Genomic DNA, 23,629 nt, shown 5'->3' with positions numbered 1-23,629 from the left:
TTTTTTCATAAAAAAGGGTGTGGCCCCAAAATCCCAAAATCGGTGGAAATATATTTCCTCACCTATAATATTTCTAAAAAATTAAATTTTTTTAAAAAAAATTTTTTGAAAAAAAATTTTTTTTTTTTTTTTCAAAAAAAAAAAAAGAACAAAAACATCTGTTTGTGCGTTTTCTATTATAAAATAAAAAAAAAACTCCCCCCCCACTTCCTGGTTTTGAATTATGAGGTATGATTAGAGTTCTCATCTTTATCTTATTTTAAAAACCTTTTAAAAAATTATTTACCAACCCCTTTAAAGGAAACAATTTCCCCGGAAAGCACCCTCCCTTAACGACCTGAATAACCAAATCAAAAAAGAAAAAACGCTCCCAAAATTTTATTAAATTCCAAAGAATATCCAATATGATTAAAATTTTTTTTTTTTTTTTTTTTTTTTTTTTTATTTGTTATTTTTGGTAAAAATAATATTTTATTAATAAATTATTAATCAAATGAACCATAGTATTTTTTAATTTCATAAGAAATTTCTGTTTCTGCTAAATAAAATGGGGAAGTTTTTAAATTTTTAAAAAATTTTAAAATGATTTGGGTGAATTGTTTATAGTTTGTAAATAGTTTATCAAGCATCATTTGAAAGATTTTCATACCATTTTTGAAATTTGGGAATTGTTGGGTTACAATGATGTTCATTTCTTCGATACCGACCCTCCAATTTTGTGAAAACTGTTTAAGAATTTCTTCTAGTATTTCTTTTTTGAGTTTTGGATGGTTGATTTCTTCTATGGTGTAAAGTTCGATTAATGGATATAATTCTTTAACTGTATTTATAATATTTTTGATATATTGGAATGATCCTAATTGCTCGGTGCAGTATTGTTCAGCCTCTTTGTCGTAGAGAATAGTCCAGTATTCCTTATCTTCATTTGTATCGTTGGGACCTAATTTATCGCTGAGAATTGTTAAAATTAGATCATAATTGTTTAATAAAAATATATGTTTTTGTATAGATCCTTTCAACTCTTCTGATAACTTGTTTATTAATTTAAACATTTCGACACGCATAATTGCTAAATTTTCATTTATAATTGAATGTGATTCTTTAATATTTAACAATAGTGATGTTGATTCTTGAGTTTTATTATTATTAAAATTAAATTTATTTATATTGTTATTACTACTACTATTATTATTATTATTATTATTTATATTCGTACCATTTGTAGTGTTGTTATCATTATTATTCTCATTTGTTTTATTATTTGACTCTATTTTATTTTCTTGATCATTATTATTTATAGTTTCATTATTTTCTATGTTGTAATATTTTTTTCTTGGTGATTGTTGAATTGGTGTTGGTGGTTGGTTTAAATTATATAATACTGCAAATGAACCAACTAATTCACTATATCTTCTAACTATATAATGGGGTCTATTCTCCTCGATTGGTAATAGCTCTTTAACATTTGCACTTCTAATACTTGAAATGTTTTCCTCAAATAAAATTGTTAATCTTGAAATTGTACTATTTATTACAAATTGAAATAATCTATCAGTCAAGTCCGATCTAGTAGTCCTGCTCTTATATTTACTAGTAATACATAAAATTAATAATAATGCAACAATATCATATGTTGATGATAAATAGCAATTAATATTTTCCTAAAAAAAAAAAAAAAAAAATTAATATTATTATCATCATAATTATTAATTATTTATCATACATACAACAAATAATGATTCAGGTTTGCTAAATAATAAAGTTGAGCTATCTTTGTTACTTAAGAAATAATCTTTTAAAAACATGTTTTCATATGACACTAAATCAATAATGAAAAACAATAGTGATCTAAAGATTACTTCATAAGAATATTTGATCTGTGTTGATGAGGCAGATGATTCGGAGCCAATTGATTGGGGTTTGAGTGGAGGATATTCTAACTCGTTTAAAATTTGATAACGAGTTTCAACAGTGTATATACTTGTTTTAATCTTTAATTTGTTGCTTTTGCTATTGAAAAAGCCTTTGGTTTTGCTCTCGTGCATCCCAATTAAATCGTTACGTGTAGTTGGCTCTATTTGAAGTTTTTCTAAAAAAGTGATATAGCTACGATAGTAGTTTGAATAGATTCCTGCCGCTATTTCTTTATATTGATCAAATAATTGTTTAGCAACCCTACGTGTATGTTTATATAAAAATATGAATGCTTGTCTATATAATGTCATCTCTTGTTGTTTAGTTTGTAATGTTGATATATCTTTAATTTGGTTAAATTGGTTATTGAAAAATTTGAATATTTTATCCAATACAACCTGTAGTAACTTTAATATAACCTCCTCGACTTCACCTGTGGCAAATACACCTTCGCTTTTTTGTGTTTGAATATATCCAATTTTTTTACTAAAGATTGATAGATATTGTAAATATTGATCATTAACTTCACCCTGTGTTAATAAACTATAAACAAATAAGAATTAGTATATTTTTAACTTTAAATATAAAGGTGTTACGATATACATACGTTATTAAATCATCTGAAATTGAAACCTCGTCAATAATTTTATGTAATTTTTCAACTACTTTTTTTCTGTTTGTGCATTTTAAATTTTCATTTATTGATAATTCTTGTAATGTACGCATTTCTTTTGAAATACTTGTTAATTCATTTTGAAAACCATTTAACATTGTTTCAAATCCAACCAATAAAGACTTGCTTTCTGTGATTGCTTTATACATTAAATGAAAGTTTTCCCTTTCATTAACATCTAGACAAATGATAAATATTAATAAATATAAATAATTAAACCAAGAGAATATATTTAAAAAACTATATGATACTTACAATCGGGTAAAATATCTTGATAGAGTGCATTCATTTCTTTGTCACATTTTTCTAGTGATTCTCCTACCTGTTTTGAATATTGAATTAAATCTATGTTATTTTTGTTGAAATCTTGAACTACTTGTTCTTTTTCTGAATATTCCAATAATTTCTTTTCAAAGTCATCGATATCGTCCATTACATTAATTGTTGTCAAATCCAAATCGAATTTAAATTCCATATTCTTGTTATTGTCATCATCTTCTTCCTGAGCCTCGCCAACGTCACTATCGTCACGACTGACACCAACCCTGCTTTCATTGTTAAATTCATTTAATGATTCGTTTAATTCGACTGCCTCATCTTCCTCATGTACCCTGAATCCTTTTTCAACCTCGTCATATGATGTTAAATTATTACTTGTTGTCGAATTAACTGAGGATGATGATGTAGCTAAAACTATTGACCTATTACTATTCTTTAATGAAGATGATGGTGAAGTTGTTATAATAGTTGGAATGTTTGTTAATGATGCTGTAGATGATGTTAAATTATTTCTATTTGAATTTAAACCACTATGTAATGATGATGTACTATTGCATGAACTATTTAATGTAGTATTATTTGAACCATTGGCATTATTATTCGAATTATTATTATTATTTTCGCCAACCCCCATTCTGTGTATTATTTTTTATTTTTTTTTTATTGTTATTTATTTTTTAATAAACAAAATAAATAAATAAACAAATATTTATTTTGGATAGAGAAATTATCTCAAAGCAATAAATGAAATTAAAAGAAAAATAAAAAATAAAAAATAAAAAATAAAAAAAAATAAAAAAATAAAAAAAATAATTAAAATATTAAAAAAAAAATAAAAAAAAATAAAAAAATATTATTTAAAAAAAAAAATTTATAAATTTTTAATTTAAATTTTTTTTTAATTTATTCACATCACACACAAAGAAAAAAACAAATTAAAGAAATAAACAAATAACAAATAATGGATCAAAGTGAAGCCATTTCAACATTTCAACAAATAACAAATGCTTCAGAACCAGAAGCAAGATTTTATTTAGAAAGTCATAATTGGGATTTAGAGGTACATTACATACATGTTTTTAAAAATAAACCATTCATTCTATTATTCATCCCCATTAATTAATACTTTTAAATATTTATTTTATAATTATAGGAAGCTACTCAAACTTACTTATCAACCAATGATGTTTCAAACATAACAGACGATAATAATAATATTAGCAGTAATAATAATAATAATAATAATAATAATAATAATAATAATAATAATAATAATAATGTAAATAGACAAACAAGTTCAAATAAACCACCATCATCATCACCACCAAATAAATCAACAAGCTCATCAAACAGAGGTGGAATTAGAACATTATCAGATTTTAATAATGATGACCACGATCACGATCATGATGAAGATGATGAAGATGATGAAGATGAAGATAAAACCCAAAGATATTTTACTGGTGGTGAAAAGAGTGGTCTTATGGTAGAATCAGCCCCAAAGAATAAAGGCAAAAGCGGTGACATTGTTAATGATGTATTTGATAGTGCTAAAAAACATGGTGCCGTCGCAGCTCACGAAAAAAAAGTTGAAAAACCAGAATCATTTGATTGTGTTGGCTATCAATTAGGATCAACTGATCAAGGCAACCGTGGTGTTTCAAAACCAAAAGAAAAAGACCCAAAGGCTGTTGAAGTTAAAGTTACTTTTTGGAATCAAGGTTTCACCATTGATGATGGTCCACTTCGTCACTATGACAATCCAGAAAATAAAGAATTAATTCAAGATATTCAAAGAGGTGTTGTTCCACGTGAACTTCAAAAGAGAGCCACAACTCCAAATGGTCTTAGTGTAACTTTAATTAATAATCACGGTCAAGACTATGTCGAACCACCAAAACCAAAATATGTAGCATTCTCTGGTGGTGGTCAATCTTTAGGTTCATCCAGCACCACTAGCTCCTCATCCAATACCGGTAGCACCACAACAACCACTACCACATCATCAGCCCCAGTTTCAATTGATTCCTCACAACCAACCACCACTCTTCAAATTCGTTTATCCAATGGCGGTAGACTTTCAAGCACATTTAATCAAACCCATACTATCCAAGACGTTATCAACTATATCAATAACTCTACAAGTTCATCCCAAAGCTATGATCTTTTAACTGGCTTCCCACAAAAACCAATTACATTACCATTTTCAACTACATTAAAAGATGCCAATTTATTAGGTGCCTTATTAATCCAAAAATTAAAATAGTTACTTATTACACAATGATTATTTAATAATTTTAAATAAAAAAAAATAAAAAATAATTAAAATATAAAAATATAAATAAATAATAATAGACTATTATTTAATATTTTAAAAAAAAAATATATAATTTATTAATTTTTCTTTTTATCTTTTTTCTTTTCTTTTTTCTCTTTTTTTTCCTTTTTATCTGTTTTTTCCTCCTCTATTTTATCTTTTGATTTATCGCTTTTATCTTTTTTATCTTTTTTGTCTTTCTTTTCTTTCTTTTCTTCCTTGGCACCCTCTTTACTTTTTTCTTTTTTTTCCTTTTTATCTGATTTTTCTTCTTTGCTGGAGGATTTATCTTTTTTATCTTTTGATTTCTCTTTTTTATCTTTTTTATCTTTTTTATCTGATTTTTCTTCTTTACTGGATGATTTATCTTTTGATTTTTCCTTCTTATCTTTTTTATCTTTTTTATCTTTTCTTTCTTTTTTCTCTTTTTTTTCTTTTTTATCCCTCTTTTCCTTTTTATTTTCTCTTTCTTCTTCTTTTTCTTCATCTTGTTTATAAATTTTGATACTATCATTCTCACTATTATGATTTATTTTTAACTTTTTATGTGATTTTTGCTCTTCTTTTATTTTGTTTTTATCCTCTTCATATTTTTTATAACCTTCACCGCCTAATGTAGAAATGTCAAAACGACCTTCATCTTGTGCTTTTAATCTTTCTAATTTACCAATTGGTGCATATTTTCTTAATGTTCTATTTTTACAAGCATCAAACTCTTCTTTTAATTTTTCTTTAACTTTATTGGCTGTTTCTGGTTGAACTTTTTCTTCCTTTTCTTTTTTCTCTTTTTCTTTTTCTTTTTCTTCAGTTCTTTTCATTTCTGCATACTCTTCCTCTAATTCACTTGTTAATAACATGGTTGCTTTTTTAAAAGTACCAAACTTTAAATCTTTATTCTTTCCATTTTCATTAGCCCTCTTTAACATTTCATCTCTAAGTGATTCAAACTCTTTATTATCTGTTTCTTTTCTTTTTTCTTGACCATTAGAAAATGTTTCTCTGGTTTCAAATATATCACTTTGGTCATTAGTTCCAATTGTTTTATTTTCCCATACTCTATCCCACCATGTATTATCATGTTTAAAACCTGTACTACCAACCTAAATATGTAAATATTATTTAAAACTATTAGTAAATGATTAGCTACCATATTTTATTTTATTTTATAAATACTTACACCCAAAGTGTTGTTTTTTTTATCAATATGAATTGCTTTTGTTAAACCATCTTCATTTCTACCAAGACCTTGTCCTCTTTTCCATCCACTTTTGTTCATCCACTCTTCATATTTTTTAAACTCCATTTTATAATATTATTTTAAAAAAAAAAAGTGTATATTGCAAATATAAAAAAAAAAATTAAAAAAAAATGATTAATTTAAAAAAAAAACGAATAAAATTTTTCGTTTTTTTTTTTATTTTATTTTTTTTTAATTTCCATGATTTTATTTAATTTATAACTGTATAATTTTTAAATTATTTGAATATTTATTTGAATATTTTAGGTATGTTTGTTTTATTGATTGTATATTCGATTGGTTTGTTTGAATATTTTTAGAAATACACATAATTTTCCAAAAAAAAGAAAAAAGAAAAATAAAAAAAAATAAAAAAAAAAAAAACATTTCTTATAAAATGAAAAAAAGAAATTACTGAAACACTTAAATAAAAAAAATAAAAAAAAAACAAATAAGGAAATTATATTATTATTTTAAATTATTTAAATAAAATTTTTTTTTTAATTTTTTAAATTAAAATTTTTTTTTTTTTTGTTAACGATACTTTTTTTTTTTCAAAAAAATAATTTATAATAGAAAATAATTATATATTTAAAATAATTTTATTTATGGCAAAAATATAAATAATTAATAAATAATTAGTAAATATATATTACATAATTAAAATGCGGAATAGGACTAACGTTAATTAAAAAAGTAAAAAAAAAAAATTTATAATTTTAAAAAAATCAATTAATCCTCATAAATTTTTTTATATGTAAAAATTTAAAAAATTATCAAAAAAATTTTTTGCGCATAGCCTAGTTTTTTTTTTAATTTTTATTTTTTAATATTTTGTTTTTTTCGTTGAGGACACAGATAAAGATAAAAATGACAAAGAAGTACGTACATGCTGCTATTTGTTTTTATCACATATAATCCATTCAATCATCTTACATTTGACAATTTATCCATTCAATCATCAATTATCCACAAATATCCACACATATCCAACAAAACACACAACACACATGCACACTATCCATACCCCTTTCGTTTTTTTATGTTGTCACTATATCCTTCGTCTTATCTATCACACATAACATTCACACTAAATCTATCATCAAACAGGTATTAATCTCTTATATTTATTATAGAGTCAAATCAAACCAATTAAAGCAAGATCTCTCCGTCAAGAAAGGTGCCACCACCGCTATCAAAACCCCAGCTGCTGCTACCAAAGCTAAAGCTGCTGCTACCGCTGTCAAAAAGGGTATTTCAAACAAATCTACCCGTAAAGTCAGAACCTCAGTCATCTTCAGGTATGTTATTAATATATAGGTTTTAGCGAATAAAAAAAAAGTGGAATGAGAAAAACAGCATACAGATAATATATGACAGAATCTAATTAAATTATCACACTCATTTTAGACGTCCAAAGACTTTAATCAACCCAAAGAAACCAGCTTACCCAAGACGTTCAGTCAACAAAGTTACCAAAATGGATCAATTCAGAATCTTAAAAGCTCCATTAACCACTGAATCTGCCACCCAAAAGATTGAAGCCAACAACACCATCACTTTTATGGTTGATATGTACGCCAACAAAGCTCAAATCGCTGATGCTTTCACCAAAATGTACGAAGCCAAAGTCAAGAGAGTCAACACTTTAATTACCCCACGTGGTGACAAAAAAGCTTTCGTCACTTTATCCCCAGAATTCGAAGCTGCTGATGTTGCCAACAAAATCGGTCTCATCTAAAGGAATTGCTTTGATAATAATAATAAAAATAAAACCTTTTTAAAAAAAAAAAACAAAACTTAAATATATATTTTTAACAGTGGATTTTATTATACCTTTTTTTAAAAAGAATTTTATATAATTTAAAAATATTTTAAAATACATAAAATGTAGCATTTATTTTATTTGATTTGATCATCTATATAAATATAAAAATATTTTATTTTATTTAAAAGTTTCTAATAACCATTTTTTACAATCGTTTTCATTTAAAGTTGGGTTTTCTAATTGCCATTCTAAAATAGATTGAACCACAGGGGCTAACCATTCACCTGGTTTTCTATTTAATAAATCTTGTACCTGTTTACCATTTAACATTCTTTTAATTTTCCAAATACCTATTAAATCTTGTTCTTTAATTTCATCGCAAAATAAATTATAGTGGTTTATTATTAAATTTGATTCGTCGCACACTAAAAAATAAAGATTAGTATATTGTAATAGTTATTAAATTAAAATTAAATTAAAATTATATTTACATGAATCGAAATTTGGGAATTGGTGATTTAAATAATCAATTGGATCTACTTGGTTGTTATCACAGGTTGGGAAATTAAAATGATTAAAATTGTATTTTGGTAAATCTAAAATTAAAGCAATTGCTAAAGCAGCTCTCCATAATACACCACATTTATGGATGATGAGACCAACATTTTTTCTACTAAAGCTTGATGGGCCCTCTTCTTTATATTTTAATACGTGAGGTCTGATTTGATAAGCAGTGTCCAAAACTAAAGAGATTTCATCATTGTCTTTATTTGAAAGTTTGAGGTATTCGATGATCATATAGTGGATTACAGAGGTTTCTTTATTCTTTTTATTCGCATTTAAGTATGTGATACCATAGAATGGGATACAGAGTGCTGATAATAATCTTTGTCTTTTTGTTGATAGCTCCTCATCTTGACTACCCCATTCAATAAGTCTCATAGCTTGTGAGCAGTAGTAGATGGATTGTTCACGATATTCGGTATGAACTTTGGTGTGGTCTAAACCTGATGTTGGTAAGCTAAATAAACAATCATAAATACCAAATCTATAAATTAAAGAGATTGCTAAATCTGGTCTTTTGCCTCCTAACATTCCATCAAATTCTTTTGCTATTCTTTCATGTGAAATTTTAGATTTGATTGCTTCTTTAACGACTGCGTTTGATGCAGCCTCTACTAATTCTTGGTCAATTTTAAAATATAATCTGCTTGCAAATCTAATTGATCTAAAAACTCTGAGTGGATCATCTAAAAATGTGGTTAATGGTGGTAATGGTGTTCTTATAATACCCAAATTCAAGTCAGTAATTGCTTTTCCTGTAAAATCTTCAATTTTATTTTCATTGATGTTATAAAATAATGAATTAATAGTTAAATCTCTTCTTAATGAGTCTTCTAATGGTGTACCAATTTTCTATAAAAAATAGATAATATCAATATTATTAGTATTTGAAAATGATTTTTTTATAATTAATAGAATAACCTACAATTTCAGGGATTCTTGAGTTATCAGTATAGGTTTCAGAACGTAAGTTTACAAAATCAATCCAAAGGTCGAAAATTTTAACAGTTGCGGTTTCTAAATGTTTTGATTGCTCGGGATTTGATTGAATTACACCAATTCTGTGGGTTTGATGTTGTTTACCAGATAAATGTTTGTTTACTAATTCTGCAAATGATTCGCCCATCATATTATCTAAAGTTATATCAATGTCATTTGAATCGTCGCCTCTTAATTTATCTCTTACCCAGCCACCAGCAACTCTTAATGTTGTGCCACAATTACTATTACGTACAACATGCATTAACTCTTGGAATAATAATACTTCGGATTTTGTTAGATGGATTTCGGTTGATTTAATTTCACCATTATTTGAGTCGATTCCTACATTGATTTTAAAATAGTCATTATCGATTTCATTTTCTGTGGTTGATGATGCTTTATGAAAATAACATTTATCATAGTTATTGTGATCTTGCTTTATTGTTGTAATTGGTATTGCTAATTTATTTTTTAACTTTTTCTCACTATTTACAACGTTATCCATTTTATTTATTAGTTTATTTTGTTTATTTAATTATTATCTATAAATAATAATAAAATGAAAAATAGTTTTGAAATGAAAAAAAAAAAAAAAATAAAAAACAAAAATTAAAAAAAAAAAATCAAAAAAAAAAAAATTTAAAAAAATTAAAAAATATAAAATATTTTATCTATTTATATTAATTTTATAAGAATGGTTTAAATTAAATTTAAATTTAAAATTAAATTAATCAAAAATTTAACTTTTTTTTTTAATTTTATTTAGTTTTACAATATTTTCTTTTTTTTTAATTTTACAAGATTTTTTTTTATTTTTTTTATACTGATCTTGATATCCAATCTAAACCTTCTTCAATGCCATCGCCCCTGATCGCTACTAGTGGCTGGATGTGCCATTTTCTATCGTTTAATTTGTGTAGACTTAATTTGTTTATAATTTCATCACAGGACATTGCACCGTTGATATCTTGTTTGTTGGCATATATAAGAAATGAAATTCCTTTGAGTTCGTCTTGGGTCATAAGTTTATCAAATTCTTCTTTGGCTTCGTCTATACGCTCACGGTCCGAGGAGTCGATTACGAATACTAGGGCATTGCAGTTTAGGAAATAGTATTTCCAAAGTTGTCTTAGATTATATTGGCCACCTAAATCCCAAATTTTATATTTCTTTTTATTTCTATGGATTTTCTCGACGTTGAATCCAATGGTTGGGTCAATGGTGGTAATTAAATCAAATTTCATTTTGTAAAGGAGACTTGACTTTCCTGCGAAATCAAGTCCACAAAAAATAATTCTATATTCTTTTCCTTTAAATATTCTTTTTAAAATTCTACCCATCTTCTAATTTTTAAATAATTTAATAAAATATTTTAGTATTAGTTTTAAAATATTTGATTTTAAAGTTATTGTTTATTTAAAAAAAGTGATGATTAAATAGTTTAAAAAAAAATAATAATCACCCCAAATTACCTTTTTTTTTTTATAGTAGTTGTATAAAATTTAAAAATAAAAATAAAAAATTATTATAATATATATTATACTGTTTATGTACATATATTAGGAAAAATTTAAAATAAAAAATTGGAGAAAATTTTTTTTTTTTAAAAGACAATATTTAACAGATAAAATAAATATAGTTAATTTTGTGGTGTTGTTTTTTAATTATTATTATTAAATTTAATTTTATTTGGCTGAAAATAGTTATTTTTTGAATTTAGTTATAAATATTTTGGGGTGTTATTTAAATATATTAAATTATATCTAATATAATTTGTTTGTTATTTTTTTATATACATACTAGTTTAAATTATACATATGTGTTTAATATGCCTTTATATTTTTTATTCACAAATTGGTGAGTGTGGTGGGTGTGTGTTTAAATTGGGGTTGTTAGCTTGTATACAATTTTTTTTTTATGAACAAATTCTAATAAAGTATATTAGATATTGATTGAAATTTGGGGGTTGGTGAAGAAGTTATTTGTTTTATCTAAAGTGCTATTTATGTTGTGATATCATTAAAAAATAATGATATTAGTATAAAAAGAAACTTTTTCTTTATTTATAACAAAGTATTTTGTTTGAATAAATAATAAGAAAATAAAATAAAAGCTTGAATAAAAGACTGAGAAATGGCAATATAGTTGTTTTTTTTATTTGAATAAGCAGTTTAATATAATTAAAATTTTTTTTATTTTTTAAAATTCTTTTTTATTTAATTGATTTAAATAGGAAATAAATTTTTAAAAAAAATAAAAAAAATAAAAAAAATAAATTAAAATATTTTTTTTATTATTTTTCCTATTTGTATAATAAAAAAAAAAAAATTGAAAATTACTTACTATAATATTCGATTTCTAAATTAAGAGACATTATTCCATTGCCTGAAAATAAATAAAATGGGTAATATTTGATGTATTTTTATTAAAATATGAATTATAATTGCCTCCTTTTAATATCTTTTAATTTTTAAAATTTTTTCAATAAAAAAAAAAATTTATTTTTTTAATTTTTTTTTAATTTTTATTTTTAAATTTTTTCTCTAATAATTATAAAAGAATTTAAAATTATAAACTTATTTATCATTTATTTATTTATTTATTTTTTTATTTATTTATTCAGTTAAATATTATTTGTCAGATCTACATGAAGTTGTTTATATTAATATAAAATATTTAGTAAATAATTATATTATTTTTAAGAATAAAATGGATTTTTTACAAGAACAGATGAAAAATATTGACGCCAACCCAGTCATTCAAACTACCAGAGCGACTCCAAGGTATATCGCCACTGGTAATAGTACGGGCACTAGTTCAAGAGAATCATTAAATATACCAATAAGCAAAGAGGATGGCATATCGAAAGAAAAGCCACTAATAAAAGCACAATTACAACAAACTCCACAAGATGATATTATGGAATTAAAAGAAAATAGTTTTGAAGAAGATAATGGCAATAAAAAGGGTTTCATGATCCGAAAATCATCTTTTCCCAATACCAATATAAAGCTACCATCTTCAACTTCATCATCCAGTTTTTCAATATTTCATTCTATGAAAGATAACAACTATCAAACCCCAAGTGTTTTACCATCTCATACCATGTATACAGATGAGGAATATGAAGAGTTTTCAGAAGAGTGTAGGGAGCCATTTTTTACAATACCTTATACCAGTTCGAAAAGAGATGCATTTAAAAATGATAAAGAAGGTGAAATTAGATTCTTCAATTGTGGTATTAAATATCAGTCTCAAAATATCGAAGATTTTATATTATATCCAAATATAAGGGACCTTTCAATATTTCAAGGTAAAAAAATTCAGTTTGTATCGACTGAGATGTTTAGAAAATCTTTATCTACTCAAGCAAAGGGAAAGGGCAAAAAATCTGATCTAACATCTGAATTTGAAATTAAAGAATCAATGACATTCTCGCAATGGAAATCAAAATTGAATGAGTTTGGAATTGAAATTCAATTAAAAGATGGTAGTAAAGATGCTAAGCAACAGTACGAAAAATTAAAAGAAATGGACAAGACCAAGTTTGAATATCCGACATCATCATTATCAACATCAGCTTCAACATCATTATCAGCATCAGCTTCAACATCATTATCAGCATCAACTTCAACATCATCATCACTAAAAACAACCAGTGAAAGATTCTCTAAACCTTTGAGTAGAACCTCAGGACTTATAGCTTATGGCAGAAGAGGTGGAGAAAAGCTACCAGAATCAATTTTAAATGTTTCTCCAATACCAAAGAAAAAAAGAATGCTTGTAAATAATAACGATATTATGATTTCTTACCCATTCGAAGAAAAGGTACTTTCACAGGTTAAAATCAATAGAGCAGACATGAAGCGTTTGGTTGATGGCGAATTTTTAAATGACTCACTTATCGAGTTTTATTCAATCTTTATCAAAAACAATCATCTGGACAAAGTCTTTTCAGATAAGTGCTTTTTTTTCAATAGTTTTTTTTATAAAAAGTTTACAAACAAAATAAATCCAGAGGAAGGATACGAAGATGTTAGGAAATGGACTGGTAAAGAGGATATTTTTCAAAAAGATTTTGTATTTGTTCCAATTAATTATGCGTAAGTAAAATTAAAATTTATTTTAATGATTTATATAACAATGTTTACAAAATATTAATATTTTATTATTGTTATTATTAATTATAGGGCACATTGGAGTTTAATGATTATATGTTATCCTGGAAGAGTAAAAGAGTATAAAGAAAATGATAAGAAAAGACCATGTATGATATATTTAGATTCACTTTTTAGAAGATGCGTTAATTTTCAAGAAAATTTAAGGAAATATTTAACATTGGAATGGAAGAATAAAAAGTATAAAGATGGTAACAATGGCTTTGAAGAGGTAGAATTTAATTCTACAAACTATCCACTTAGGGTACCACATGTTCCATTACAAAATAACTCTTATGACTGTGGCGTATTCTTATTGCATTATTTAGAGCTTTTCTGTAAAAATCCAATCACCGATTTCAATAAGCCATTAGAGTTGCCAAATTGGTTTAAGGTGTCAGAAATTACAAAAAAGAGAAAAGAATTAAAAAGATTAATCTACAAACTTAGAAAAGAGCAAAACCCAGATGCAGCAACTCTTGAAGAGGAGGAGACCTATGAAATTGTCTATAAAAGTGAATCTATTCCATTTCCATTGGATACTTCAATCGATTCAAGTATAGAAATTATTGACGATCCTGATGAAATTACAACGACTGTTTATTCTTCTGATTTAAATGTTAAAGATAATACCAAAAACATAAAATCAAAAGAAAAAGAAATTATTCAAAAGGAAATTACAAATGTTAAAGATGATATTAAAGAAAAGGATGTAGATACAGAAAAAGAAAAGGAAGAAAAAATAACAAAAAAAGAAAAAAATAAAGTAAGAGGTGAAGAGACTAATCAAAACCATGAAACTATTAAAACAGAACTTGATAAATTAGAATCAAATCAAAACAATTTTAAAGATGATAAAGAAAACGATCAAATTGAAGCCCAAGATCTTGAGGAGGAGGAGGAGATAGAATCGACACCAACTACATTATTAACAAAAGAGATTGAATTAAAGAAAGAGAAATTGAAATTAACAGAAAAAGAAAAAGAAAAGAATCAACCAAAATCATCGTCAAAATCAATAGACAGAAAACCATTAAATAGTTTACATTTATCTATAAGTTCAGAAAGCGAAAGTGAAAATGAAATATCAATAAAAAGAAATAAAACAAATAGTAGTAGTAAAAAGACACTAGAACTGAAATCATCAAAAAAGAAAAGAAAAGGAAAAGAAAGTCAATCTGAAAGTGAAGATGAAGAGCCAGAAAAGGAAAAGAGGGCAATAAAGTTACCGAGGAACAAAAATAAGAAGGTTAAAGTAAAGAGTTCAGATGAAGAGCCAAGAAAACATCAAAAGAAACAATCAAGTTCTGAAGATGAGATTTCTGAAGCATCAGAAAATGAAAAATTTCTTCCACCTTCAGTTACACTTCAAAAAAACAAATTTGGTACAACATTAAAATATTCAAAATGTATTGGTGGAATTGAATCTGATGAAGTGTCATTTGAACTTGACAATTAATCAACAATAATAATAATAATTAATTATATTTTTTAAATATTGGATATTTAAAAAAATGTGTAAATAGAAATAATAAATAAATAATAATTAATTTTAATTATTTTAATAACAAATAAATAAAAAAAAATAAAAAAATAAAAAATATAACGAGTTTTTTCATAAAATTCTGATCTGATATTTTTTATATTATAATTTTATTTTAATCATTTTATTATAATAACACTAAACCAAAAAACCAGATATTTTATTTTTTTTTTTTTTTTTTATTTTTATTTTTTTTATTTTTATTTTTTTATTTTTTTTTTTTTATCAAAAACAATCAAAAAAAAAAAGTTTTCCAATCCCACATATTTTTCATTTAAATTTATCTTGTTTTTGTATTGTAATATTATTTATCTGTTATATTTATTATTTATTTTAGGTTATATTAACCTATATGTATATTAAAAAAACCAAAAGTTATTTCTAAATAAAAAAAAAAAAAATACCACACACTTTCTCCACATAAACAAAAACACATAAAAATTATAATAATTAAAGAAAAAAATTAGATCTATTTAGTGTTTTAATTTAAATTAATATCAAAAATAATAAATAAATCAAAATTAACTTAAACAACCACCAACCCACATCCTATCACAATTTTTGTTTTTTTATTTTTTTTTTTTTATTTTTTTTATTTTTAAAATTTATTTTTATTTTTTAAAAAAAAATTTTTAAAAATTTTTTTTTCACACTAATCAATGCATAATCAATCATTAAATACAAACAACAATAAATTTCTATATATATTCGGATTAATAACATTAATTTATATCGCAACAACATCTTATATTATGATAGAAACTGAAAAAAAAGAACAAGAAGAGAAATTAAAATTAGAACAGCAACAAAAAGAAAGAGAAAAAGAAAAGCAAGTGAAAATAGAAGAGAAGGAACAAAAAGAAGAAAAAAAAGAATTTAATAAACCAAAACAAATGAATTCAAAAGAAGATGTTGAATTTAAAGATGAAAATAATAGTGATAATCAAGAGGTAATAAATAATGAAAATCATGACACTGAAGAAAACGGCGAAGAAGGAGGTGAAAGCGAGGAATGTGATCAAGAAGAAAATGGCATTGAAGAAGATGAGGAAGAGTACGAGGGTGAGGAGGAAAGTATTGAACAATTCAGTATGTTTGGTGTTTCAATCGAAAAATTAATGGAGTTTCAACAGCAAGAAGATGCAGAAAATGGTGAGGATATAGATGAACAAGATGAATCAAATAGAGTACCAATTGTGTTAAGTTTTATGTTGGATAGAATTAAAAATTTAAATGGTAATGTTTAAAAAACGTTTGTTAATCAAGGTGGTCCAATATTAATTGTTTTTTTTTTTTCTTTTTCAAACTATAACAGGTTTTGAAACAGAGGGATTGTTCAGAGTTAATGGTAATTTAAAATTAGTAGAACAATTAGCAACGGAAGGATTCGACCCATTTAGTGATGATTTGGATACCAATGTTCATACATGGGCATCACTATTAAAGAAATGGATTAGAGACTTACCAGAGCCAATAATACCTTCAGAATTAAATCAAACCATTATGGAAATATGTAATAATAAAAATTTTAATATAAATAGTTGTAATAGTAGCATTAGCAGTAGTAATAGTTGTGAAATAGAAAAAATTGAAGAAACAATAAGGAGTATTTTAGAAATGGTAAAACCAGATGAACATAAATTTGTATTATATAGAATAGGTTTATTTTTTGGTGAAATGTTACAAGATGAAAATGTTCAAAAAACCAAAATAACAATTGAAAATTTATCTAAAATTATAACACCATCTTTGTTCAAACCAATTGATTTAGAAAATGGAAGCGGAAATAATCAATTACCAAAATTTGCATCTGCTTTGGATTTTTCAAATATAATGTCAAAGCAAAAAAAAGAAATCGAATTTGTACAATTACTTTTAATTTATTTTAAATATGAATATTTCAGAAATTTACAACTCGAAAAAGAATTTAAAAATAGTAATATAAATGATGAAGAAATTGGAGATCAAGAAGAAGAAGAGGAAGATGAAGAAGATCAAAAAGAATAAATTAAAAAATAAATTAAAATAAAATAGTAATAAAAAATAAAATAGTTTTACAGATTTGTAATTTAATTTCTTTTTTCCTTTTTTTTTTTTTTAAATTTATAAATTTATTTTATTTAGAAATCTAAATTATTATTATATACAGGTTTTGGTTTTGATTATTATTTATGAGGTGATTTATTATGGATTGGAATGTGTTGTTGTATGACTTGATGAGCTGCTGTGGCTCGATGATTTTTTTTTTCTTTTTCTTTCTTCGGTGCCACTGTGGCTATGACTACTATGAGAGGTGGTGTGGGTTGAAGAATAGGCGGTTGTTGTTGGTGTTGATGTTGTTGATGTTGATGTTGTTGTTGATGTTGTTGATGTCGCTGATGCTGATGTTGGTGTTGCTGGTGTTACAGCAGGTCTTCTTTTAGTTTCTAATTTTTGTTGTTCATCTAGTCTTTTCTTTTCTTTTATAATTTTATAAGCTTCAAGGTTTGCGAAGGGTTGTTTGCTTTCTGGGTCAATGTATTTGGCTGGTAAACCTGTAATAACACAAATTTCAACTATTTTCTTTGGTAAGGAATCTGTTGTACTTGTGGAGTCTATTTGATTTGTTGATATATTATCAGTTTTTTGTTTATTTTCAATAGCGGTGACATCATCGCTATTTGTTGATCTTCTTTTCTTTTTTCTTTGATCTACAATGCCTCCTCTTTTGGGTGTTGGTGCTGTAGTTAGTTTGCTATCTTTGTTATTGTCTGTGAAACATTCAGGTAGTATTGAGTCTGTAAATGTTATAGTTGAACCATCTCCATTTGACTTATATATAATTCTTGGGCCTGTTATAATTGGTTTCTTAGCTTGGTGTAGTTTTTTTCTATCTTCTTCCTTTTGCATTAAAAAATTTAGAGACTCTATATTATAGATTTCAGTTTCTTTAGTTTCCTGAATTAATTCTTTTTGGGTCATTCCATATAGTTCTACTGTATTTACCTTGATACCTGAATAATCTTCATTATCTTCCTCTTCTTTTTTATTTGATCTTCTTGATCTTGTGGTGATGGGTGGTGATTGCATTAAGGTTCTTGTGGATCTTTTCTGTCTTGTAGAGATTGGTGAAACTGTTGTGTTGCTTTTTTGAGTGTCATCATTTTCATCATCGGTTTTTGCTTTTTTATTTCTTGATTTATCTGTATTGGTTTTTTGTAATTGTTCAATGGCTGATGATCTTTGTGATGATCTTCTTGTTGGTGGTGATGTTGGTTCAGATTGAGTTGGTGTTTTTGGTGGAGATGAGGAGTCTTTTCTTTTTCTTTTATTAATGGTGCCATCAGAGGTAGATAAATGCTTTTCTAATTCGGTCTCCATTGAAGATTTCTCATCACCAGTTGCAGATTTCTTTTTACTGCTTGATTTCTTTGCTTTTGGGTCTTTATATGATTTTGAAGATTTCTTTTTACTTTCTTTTTCACCATCAACATCATTTTCTCCATCATTTTCTTCTTCCTCGCTAGATTCAGCATCTGATGCAATATCTAAATCCTCTTCTTCCTCTTCGCTCTCGAAATCTGGATCTTCTTTTTCATTATCAGTTTCTTTAAGTAATTGATTCCATAATTCTTCTTCAGTTACTGATAGTTCAACTGTTCTTTTACCTCTAGTTGATCTTGCAGGTAATGTCATTTGTGATTTATTTTATTGTTTATTTTATTTTATTTTATTGTTATAGTATAAACTAATATTTTGTTATAAATAAATGAAAAATATTTTTTTTAAAATTTTTTTTTTTTAATTTTTTTTTTTTTGAAATTAAAAATTTTATTTTTTTTTATTTTTTTATTTTTATTTAAAATTAAAAAGTGAAGTTTTTTTTATTATTTATTTTTAGAATACCTATAATTTCATTGTAATATCTACAACTTATTATTAAACATTAATAAATAAATTAAAATAAAATATAAAATAAAAAAAATAAAAAAATAAAATTGTAAAAAAAAATAGAAAAATAACCCCGCAGTGTGTGTTTAATTTAATTTTTATTATATTTATTTAAAAAAAAAAAAACAATATACCAAATTGATTATTTTAATTCTAAATTTAATAGCTCCATTAATTGAGGGGTGGATTTTTTTCTGATATTATAAAGAGATATTTTTGGAATAGAGTCTTTTATGAATAAGATGTCAATTATATTTCTGTATTTATTTGAACAGAGGTAATGTTTACTAACGATTGAAAATGCTATTATTGGGGATTTGATTAATAAATAATAAAATGTATGAAGGCTTTCATAATTAAGAACTATAAATAAATCTCTGTACATTTTTTCTATTTTTACAACATCTTGAATGGTAATGCCCTTTGATTGCAGAGTGAATATATAAAGATATTCTAAAAATACTTTATTATTTTCGATTGGTATCCTCTGTAAGAGATATTCTAGTATTTGATAAATATCTTTAAAGTGATATCTTGACTTTAGGGTATTCTCCTCAGCCAGTTTGAATAGTCTATGTGGATGGATACCACATCCTTTTAAAAATTTGTCATGTATTGGGAGTTGGCAGTGTTCGATTAATAGTTTAACATTATTAAATTTATTTTGAAATACTGATTTATAAAATAATTTCTCCAAAGAATGATATGAACTTGAGAACAGTGACATAGCATTTGTTAATTTAATGTGTTTTTCAAATTCTTTAAAAGAGTATTCTTGAATAATTAAATCGATACCACAGATTAATGTAATATGGAAAATTGTTGGTTTAGACATTTGGTTAAGGTAATTGAAAAGAGGGACTAGTAAATGCAAACCTAATCTTGAGAAATCTGTAGTACTGTAGTCTATTTGTGAGTCCATGTTCGAAATACCCTCATAAAATGATTTGTTTGGTTGGTTTTTTTTATTATGAAACAATAGTTTCAAAATAAGCACAGATGGGTTGAAGATTTCTCGGTCGATTCTTAAAGCCAAACTTTGGATCACATCCAATGACTGGGTATCCAAACTATCATAGTTTTCAAAATTAAATTGCAAAATTAAATCTAATTGTTCTACAGAGTTGATGGTTAGAATTTGTTTACGGTTTCCTTTATGCTTTGAATAAAATTCTTTAAATTCGTTATCTTGTAATATTTCTCTGAGTTGTTCGTTGTTGCAAATATTCAAAATAAATAAAAAGAATTCGTATGTTATTGAGTTTTCGTTTTTTTTATGATTTGAAATTAATAATCTTGTAAAGCCTACAATATTTTCTTTATTTGAATACACTTCCTCTATTATATCCTTTCTTTTAGATTGCACTAAAAAGTCATTTTTGATTAATAATGCTAAACCATTAATATTCAAATTTTCAAACACCCATTTTTCAAATGGTAAACGGTCAAAATATTTCCATTGTACATTGGTAAAATCTGGAGAATAAATCGATAAAACTGATGGTAAAAATTCACAATTTTTGGTATAGAATATTTCATTTACCAATATTTCTAAAAGTTGTTTTATTTTCGAGTTGTCTTGATTGGTTGTGATTTCATTTGTTGTTGTAATATTATTAATTTTTTCGAGGATATGTTTTGGTAGTTGGTTATATCTTGAATGTTGATTTAGTAATTTAAAAGTGATATAAATTGAAGTTATAATATTTTCTATTGTTATGCTATCAATATTATTTAATAAATGAAAGTTGTAATATTTCTCTATTGGTTTTCTTTCTATTAGGTCATTATTTAATAATTTTAATAAAAGTGAGCTATTATTAGTTTTGGTTATAAATGAAAATGGTATTTTTTGATAGAGAAAGTAATCATGTAATTGAAATATATCTCTATTGTTAAATAGATACTCTATTATAGGTATACTATCATTATTTTCTGAGGCCTTTTTAAAAATTATTAATTTTTCTTCTTTAGTAAAAATTTCAATAGAGTTATTGTTATTATTACTGTTATTGTTATTAATTATATATTTTGTCAAGTGGTCTAGTATTTGGCCATTGTATAAATGGACTGCTTCAAATATTAGATTCTTTAGATCTAGACTGAATAGATGTTGCTGATGACACTCCCTCAATATAATTGATAATGCTAATAAGTTGCCATATTGACAGCACTTTTGAATTATATTAACAATATTAAAATTTAAAAAAAATGAATTTCTAAAAAATAACGTTAAAATGGGTTGATCGTATGTCTCGTTTCCTTTTAGTGTTTCTAATATTTTATCTATTGAAAGTTCTGAATTTGGTTTCTTTAAATTTTCAATTTCTTCACAACCTAACTTTAACTTTAATAATTGCCATTGGTTCTTTTCTACCATCCAATCGATTGATGTGATGTCTCTCCATTTGATTCTGTAACGAGTTTTATAAATTTTTAAATTTTCATAATCTAACGGAATTGATTTAAACATTTCGAAAATATAAGTAAATAAAAATTTATTTTTGAAAACTTTAAAAAAAATTGATTCATTATTTTCATTAAAAGTTATGTTATTATTTATATTCATTTTATTTTATTAGAGATTTTATTATTTTTATTATTACTATTTTTATTATTAATACAAATTATTTTTTTTGGTGATGAAAGAAATTTAATTTAAAAAAAAAAAATTTTAAAAAAAAGTGGGTTTGGTAAAAAAATAAAAAAAAATTAATAAAAAAAATAGATATTTTGAAGAAATAATTAAATTTTTTTAAAATAATTTTTTAAAAATATCACAAATGTGAAAAAAAATTAATAAATATATAATAATTGTCTATTTATTTAATAATTTGGAAAATTGATTTAATTTTGGATTTTTAAAAATTTCTAATAATGTACTTTTTTTGTGTTCATCATTGAACGATTGCAAAAAGGATTTGTTTTGTTCATCGTTGTTGTCAAATAGTGAGGCCACCAATAAAACAAAAGCATCCATATTAAAGGTAGGGTTGTCAAAATAATTTCTATTGAATAAACAAATAAAGTCAACTAAATGTACACCTTTGAGTTGTTTGGTTAAAAATGTTGCAAATTCCAATTGATTTTGATTTTGATCACCACAAAGACACAAATAAGAGTACCATATTTCTAACATCATTTTGATTGAGTTTTCTCCATGGCTTTTATGGTCTGCAGTGTTGATATTATTTTTATAATAGTTATTTATCATTGAACAGTAGTAATCTTTAAACTCGAACATTTCCTTGTTAAGGGTTGGATATACAGCTTTATAGTATTTAATCATGTATTGGTATTGTTCGAAATTGGGGGTTTTAATAGTTTGATAGAGTTGCTTTAAATGCTGTACGAGTTTCTCTAAAAATCCATCAACATTGAAGCTAATATAAAGGTTCCAGTATCTTGATAGATCTTGATTTTTATTTTCTACAATAATGGATCTTGGTAATACAATTGGTACATAGTCACTTAATACTTGTTTAATTAGTTCGTTGGTTATTAATTGTGGATGGGTTTTATTTAATGGTATTAAATATCTATTTAATAAGTCTATTTTATTCTTGGCTTTGCATTGGCTGTTATTATTCTCATGGTATACCTTTAATAAAAAGTCTCTAATTTCATTTTCGTTGTACTTTTCTATATCCTTTGGTAAGTATCTAATAAATGTATCAGGGTTTTCATATGAAATCTGTAAACATTCTTTTCTAATTTCATTTTTTTGGTTTATAATATTATTATTACTTTCTACTTCCATTTTTTATTTTATTTTATTAATTTTTTTTTTTATAAAAAGAGATATTTTTTAAAATGTATAAATGTATATATATGTATAAATTATATTTATGTTTTAAAATTATTATTAGTTGTTATTGCTACTTTTTTATTTATATTTAATTGTTTAATTAAAAAATTTTTAAATGATATTTATATTTTTTTTTTTTTTTTTTTTATTTGAAAATTTTTTATTAATTAGTTTTTTTATAAATTTAATTAAAATTAAAATGAAAATATAAATAATTTTTAAAATTAAAATATTTTATTATAATTTTTTTGACGAATCGATTTGAGCTTTATTTAAATATTTTTTATATTTTTATTTATTTTTATTTTATTTTTTTTTTTTTTTTTATTTTTTTTTTTTTTTTTTTTTATTTTTTTTATTTTTTTATATATAGTTTGCACACACTAACCCACACACATATCTTAAATTATAATAAATAATTTGTTTCTTTTGCAGGTATACAATGTTATGGCACATCT

The 23,629-nt window shown here is 24.6% G+C and overlaps 11 protein-coding genes across 11 annotated transcripts; 4 read left to right on the top strand and 7 right to left on the bottom strand.

Moving 5' to 3' along the window:
- Positions 1-404: 404 nt before the first annotated feature.
- Positions 405-3,500, bottom strand: DICPUDRAFT_57270 (uncharacterized protein; the record flags this gene model as incomplete). Its single annotated transcript, XM_003291296.1, has 6 exons — positions 405-1,244; positions 1,383-1,661; positions 1,728-2,457; positions 2,522-2,765; positions 2,843-3,256; positions 3,428-3,500. 6 exons carry the CDS (start codon positions 3,498-3,500, stop codon positions 486-488), a joined length of 2,499 nt encoding a protein of 832 aa, XP_003291344.1. The 3' UTR covers positions 405-485.
- A 283-nt stretch (positions 3,501-3,783) lies between these two features.
- Positions 3,784-5,239, top strand: DICPUDRAFT_57268 (uncharacterized protein). The gene is made up of 2 exons (XM_003291303.1): positions 3,784-3,926; positions 4,020-5,239. The coding sequence occupies exons 1-2, from the start codon at positions 3,828-3,830 to the stop codon at positions 5,130-5,132; spliced, it is 1,212 nt and encodes a 403-aa protein (XP_003291351.1). The 5' UTR covers positions 3,784-3,827; the 3' UTR covers positions 5,133-5,239.
- Positions 5,240-5,260: 21 nt separating this feature from the next.
- DICPUDRAFT_89341 (uncharacterized protein) lies at positions 5,261-6,486 on the bottom strand (the record flags this gene model as incomplete). The annotated part of the gene is made up of 2 exons (XM_003291295.1): positions 5,261-6,283; positions 6,361-6,486. The coding sequence occupies 2 exons, from the start codon at positions 6,484-6,486 to the stop codon at positions 5,261-5,263; spliced, it is 1,149 nt and encodes a 382-aa protein (XP_003291343.1).
- Positions 6,487-7,271: 785 nt separating this feature from the next.
- DICPUDRAFT_92654 (ribosomal protein L23a) lies at positions 7,272-8,202 on the top strand. Its single transcript, XM_003291302.1, has 3 exons — positions 7,272-7,301; positions 7,557-7,721; positions 7,831-8,202. Exons 1-3 carry the CDS (start codon positions 7,291-7,293, stop codon positions 8,159-8,161), a joined length of 507 nt encoding a protein of 168 aa, XP_003291350.1. The 5' UTR covers positions 7,272-7,290; the 3' UTR covers positions 8,162-8,202.
- Positions 8,203-8,365: 163 nt separating this feature from the next.
- DICPUDRAFT_38806 (uncharacterized protein) lies at positions 8,366-10,238 on the bottom strand (the record flags this gene model as incomplete). Its single annotated transcript, XM_003291294.1, has 3 exons — positions 8,366-8,613; positions 8,743-9,604; positions 9,678-10,238. The coding sequence occupies 3 exons, from the start codon at positions 10,236-10,238 to the stop codon at positions 8,366-8,368; spliced, it is 1,671 nt and encodes a 556-aa protein (XP_003291342.1).
- Positions 10,239-10,439: 201 nt separating this feature from the next.
- DICPUDRAFT_92653 (uncharacterized protein) lies at positions 10,440-11,116 on the bottom strand. The gene has a single exon (XM_003291293.1). The coding sequence runs from the start codon at positions 11,071-11,073 to the stop codon at positions 10,552-10,554; it is 522 nt and encodes a 173-aa protein (XP_003291341.1). The 5' UTR covers positions 11,074-11,116; the 3' UTR covers positions 10,440-10,551.
- A 1,326-nt stretch (positions 11,117-12,442) lies between these two features.
- Positions 12,443-15,349, top strand: DICPUDRAFT_155939 (uncharacterized protein; the record flags this gene model as incomplete). The annotated part of the gene is made up of 3 exons (XM_003291301.1): positions 12,443-13,516; positions 13,730-13,836; positions 13,924-15,349. The coding sequence occupies 3 exons, from the start codon at positions 12,443-12,445 to the stop codon at positions 15,347-15,349; spliced, it is 2,607 nt and encodes an 868-aa protein (XP_003291349.1).
- Positions 15,350-16,092: 743 nt separating this feature from the next.
- On the top strand, positions 16,093-17,491 carry DICPUDRAFT_98974 (uncharacterized protein; the record flags this gene model as incomplete). Its single annotated transcript, XM_003291300.1, has 2 exons — positions 16,093-16,669; positions 16,749-17,491. 2 exons carry the CDS (start codon positions 16,093-16,095, stop codon positions 17,438-17,440), a joined length of 1,269 nt encoding a protein of 422 aa, XP_003291348.1. The 3' UTR covers positions 17,441-17,491.
- Positions 17,492-17,617: 126 nt separating this feature from the next.
- Positions 17,618-19,108, bottom strand: DICPUDRAFT_38810 (uncharacterized protein; the record flags this gene model as incomplete). Its single annotated transcript, XM_003291292.1, has 1 exon — positions 17,618-19,108. The coding sequence occupies one exon, from the start codon at positions 19,106-19,108 to the stop codon at positions 17,618-17,620; it is 1,491 nt and encodes a 496-aa protein (XP_003291340.1).
- A 397-nt stretch (positions 19,109-19,505) lies between these two features.
- Positions 19,506-21,932, bottom strand: DICPUDRAFT_82015 (uncharacterized protein; the record flags this gene model as incomplete). The annotated part of the gene is made up of 1 exon (XM_003291291.1): positions 19,506-21,932. One exon carries the CDS (start codon positions 21,930-21,932, stop codon positions 19,506-19,508), a length of 2,427 nt encoding a protein of 808 aa, XP_003291339.1.
- A 249-nt stretch (positions 21,933-22,181) lies between these two features.
- Positions 22,182-23,242, bottom strand: DICPUDRAFT_98973 (uncharacterized protein; the record flags this gene model as incomplete). Its single annotated transcript, XM_003291290.1, has 1 exon — positions 22,182-23,242. The coding sequence occupies exon 1, from the start codon at positions 23,121-23,123 to the stop codon at positions 22,182-22,184; it is 942 nt and encodes a 313-aa protein (XP_003291338.1). The 5' UTR covers positions 23,124-23,242.
- Positions 23,243-23,629: the final 387 nt, after the last annotated feature.

The sequence above is a fragment of the Dictyostelium purpureum genome, assembly GCF_000190715.1.
Source record: "Dictyostelium purpureum unplaced genomic scaffold DICPUscaffold_271, whole genome shotgun sequence".
NCBI classification, from domain to species: domain Eukaryota; phylum Evosea; class Eumycetozoa; order Dictyosteliales; family Dictyosteliaceae; genus Dictyostelium; species Dictyostelium purpureum.
Note: the sequence above shows the minus strand (reverse complement) of the source record. Positions and strands in the feature narration are given on the sequence as shown.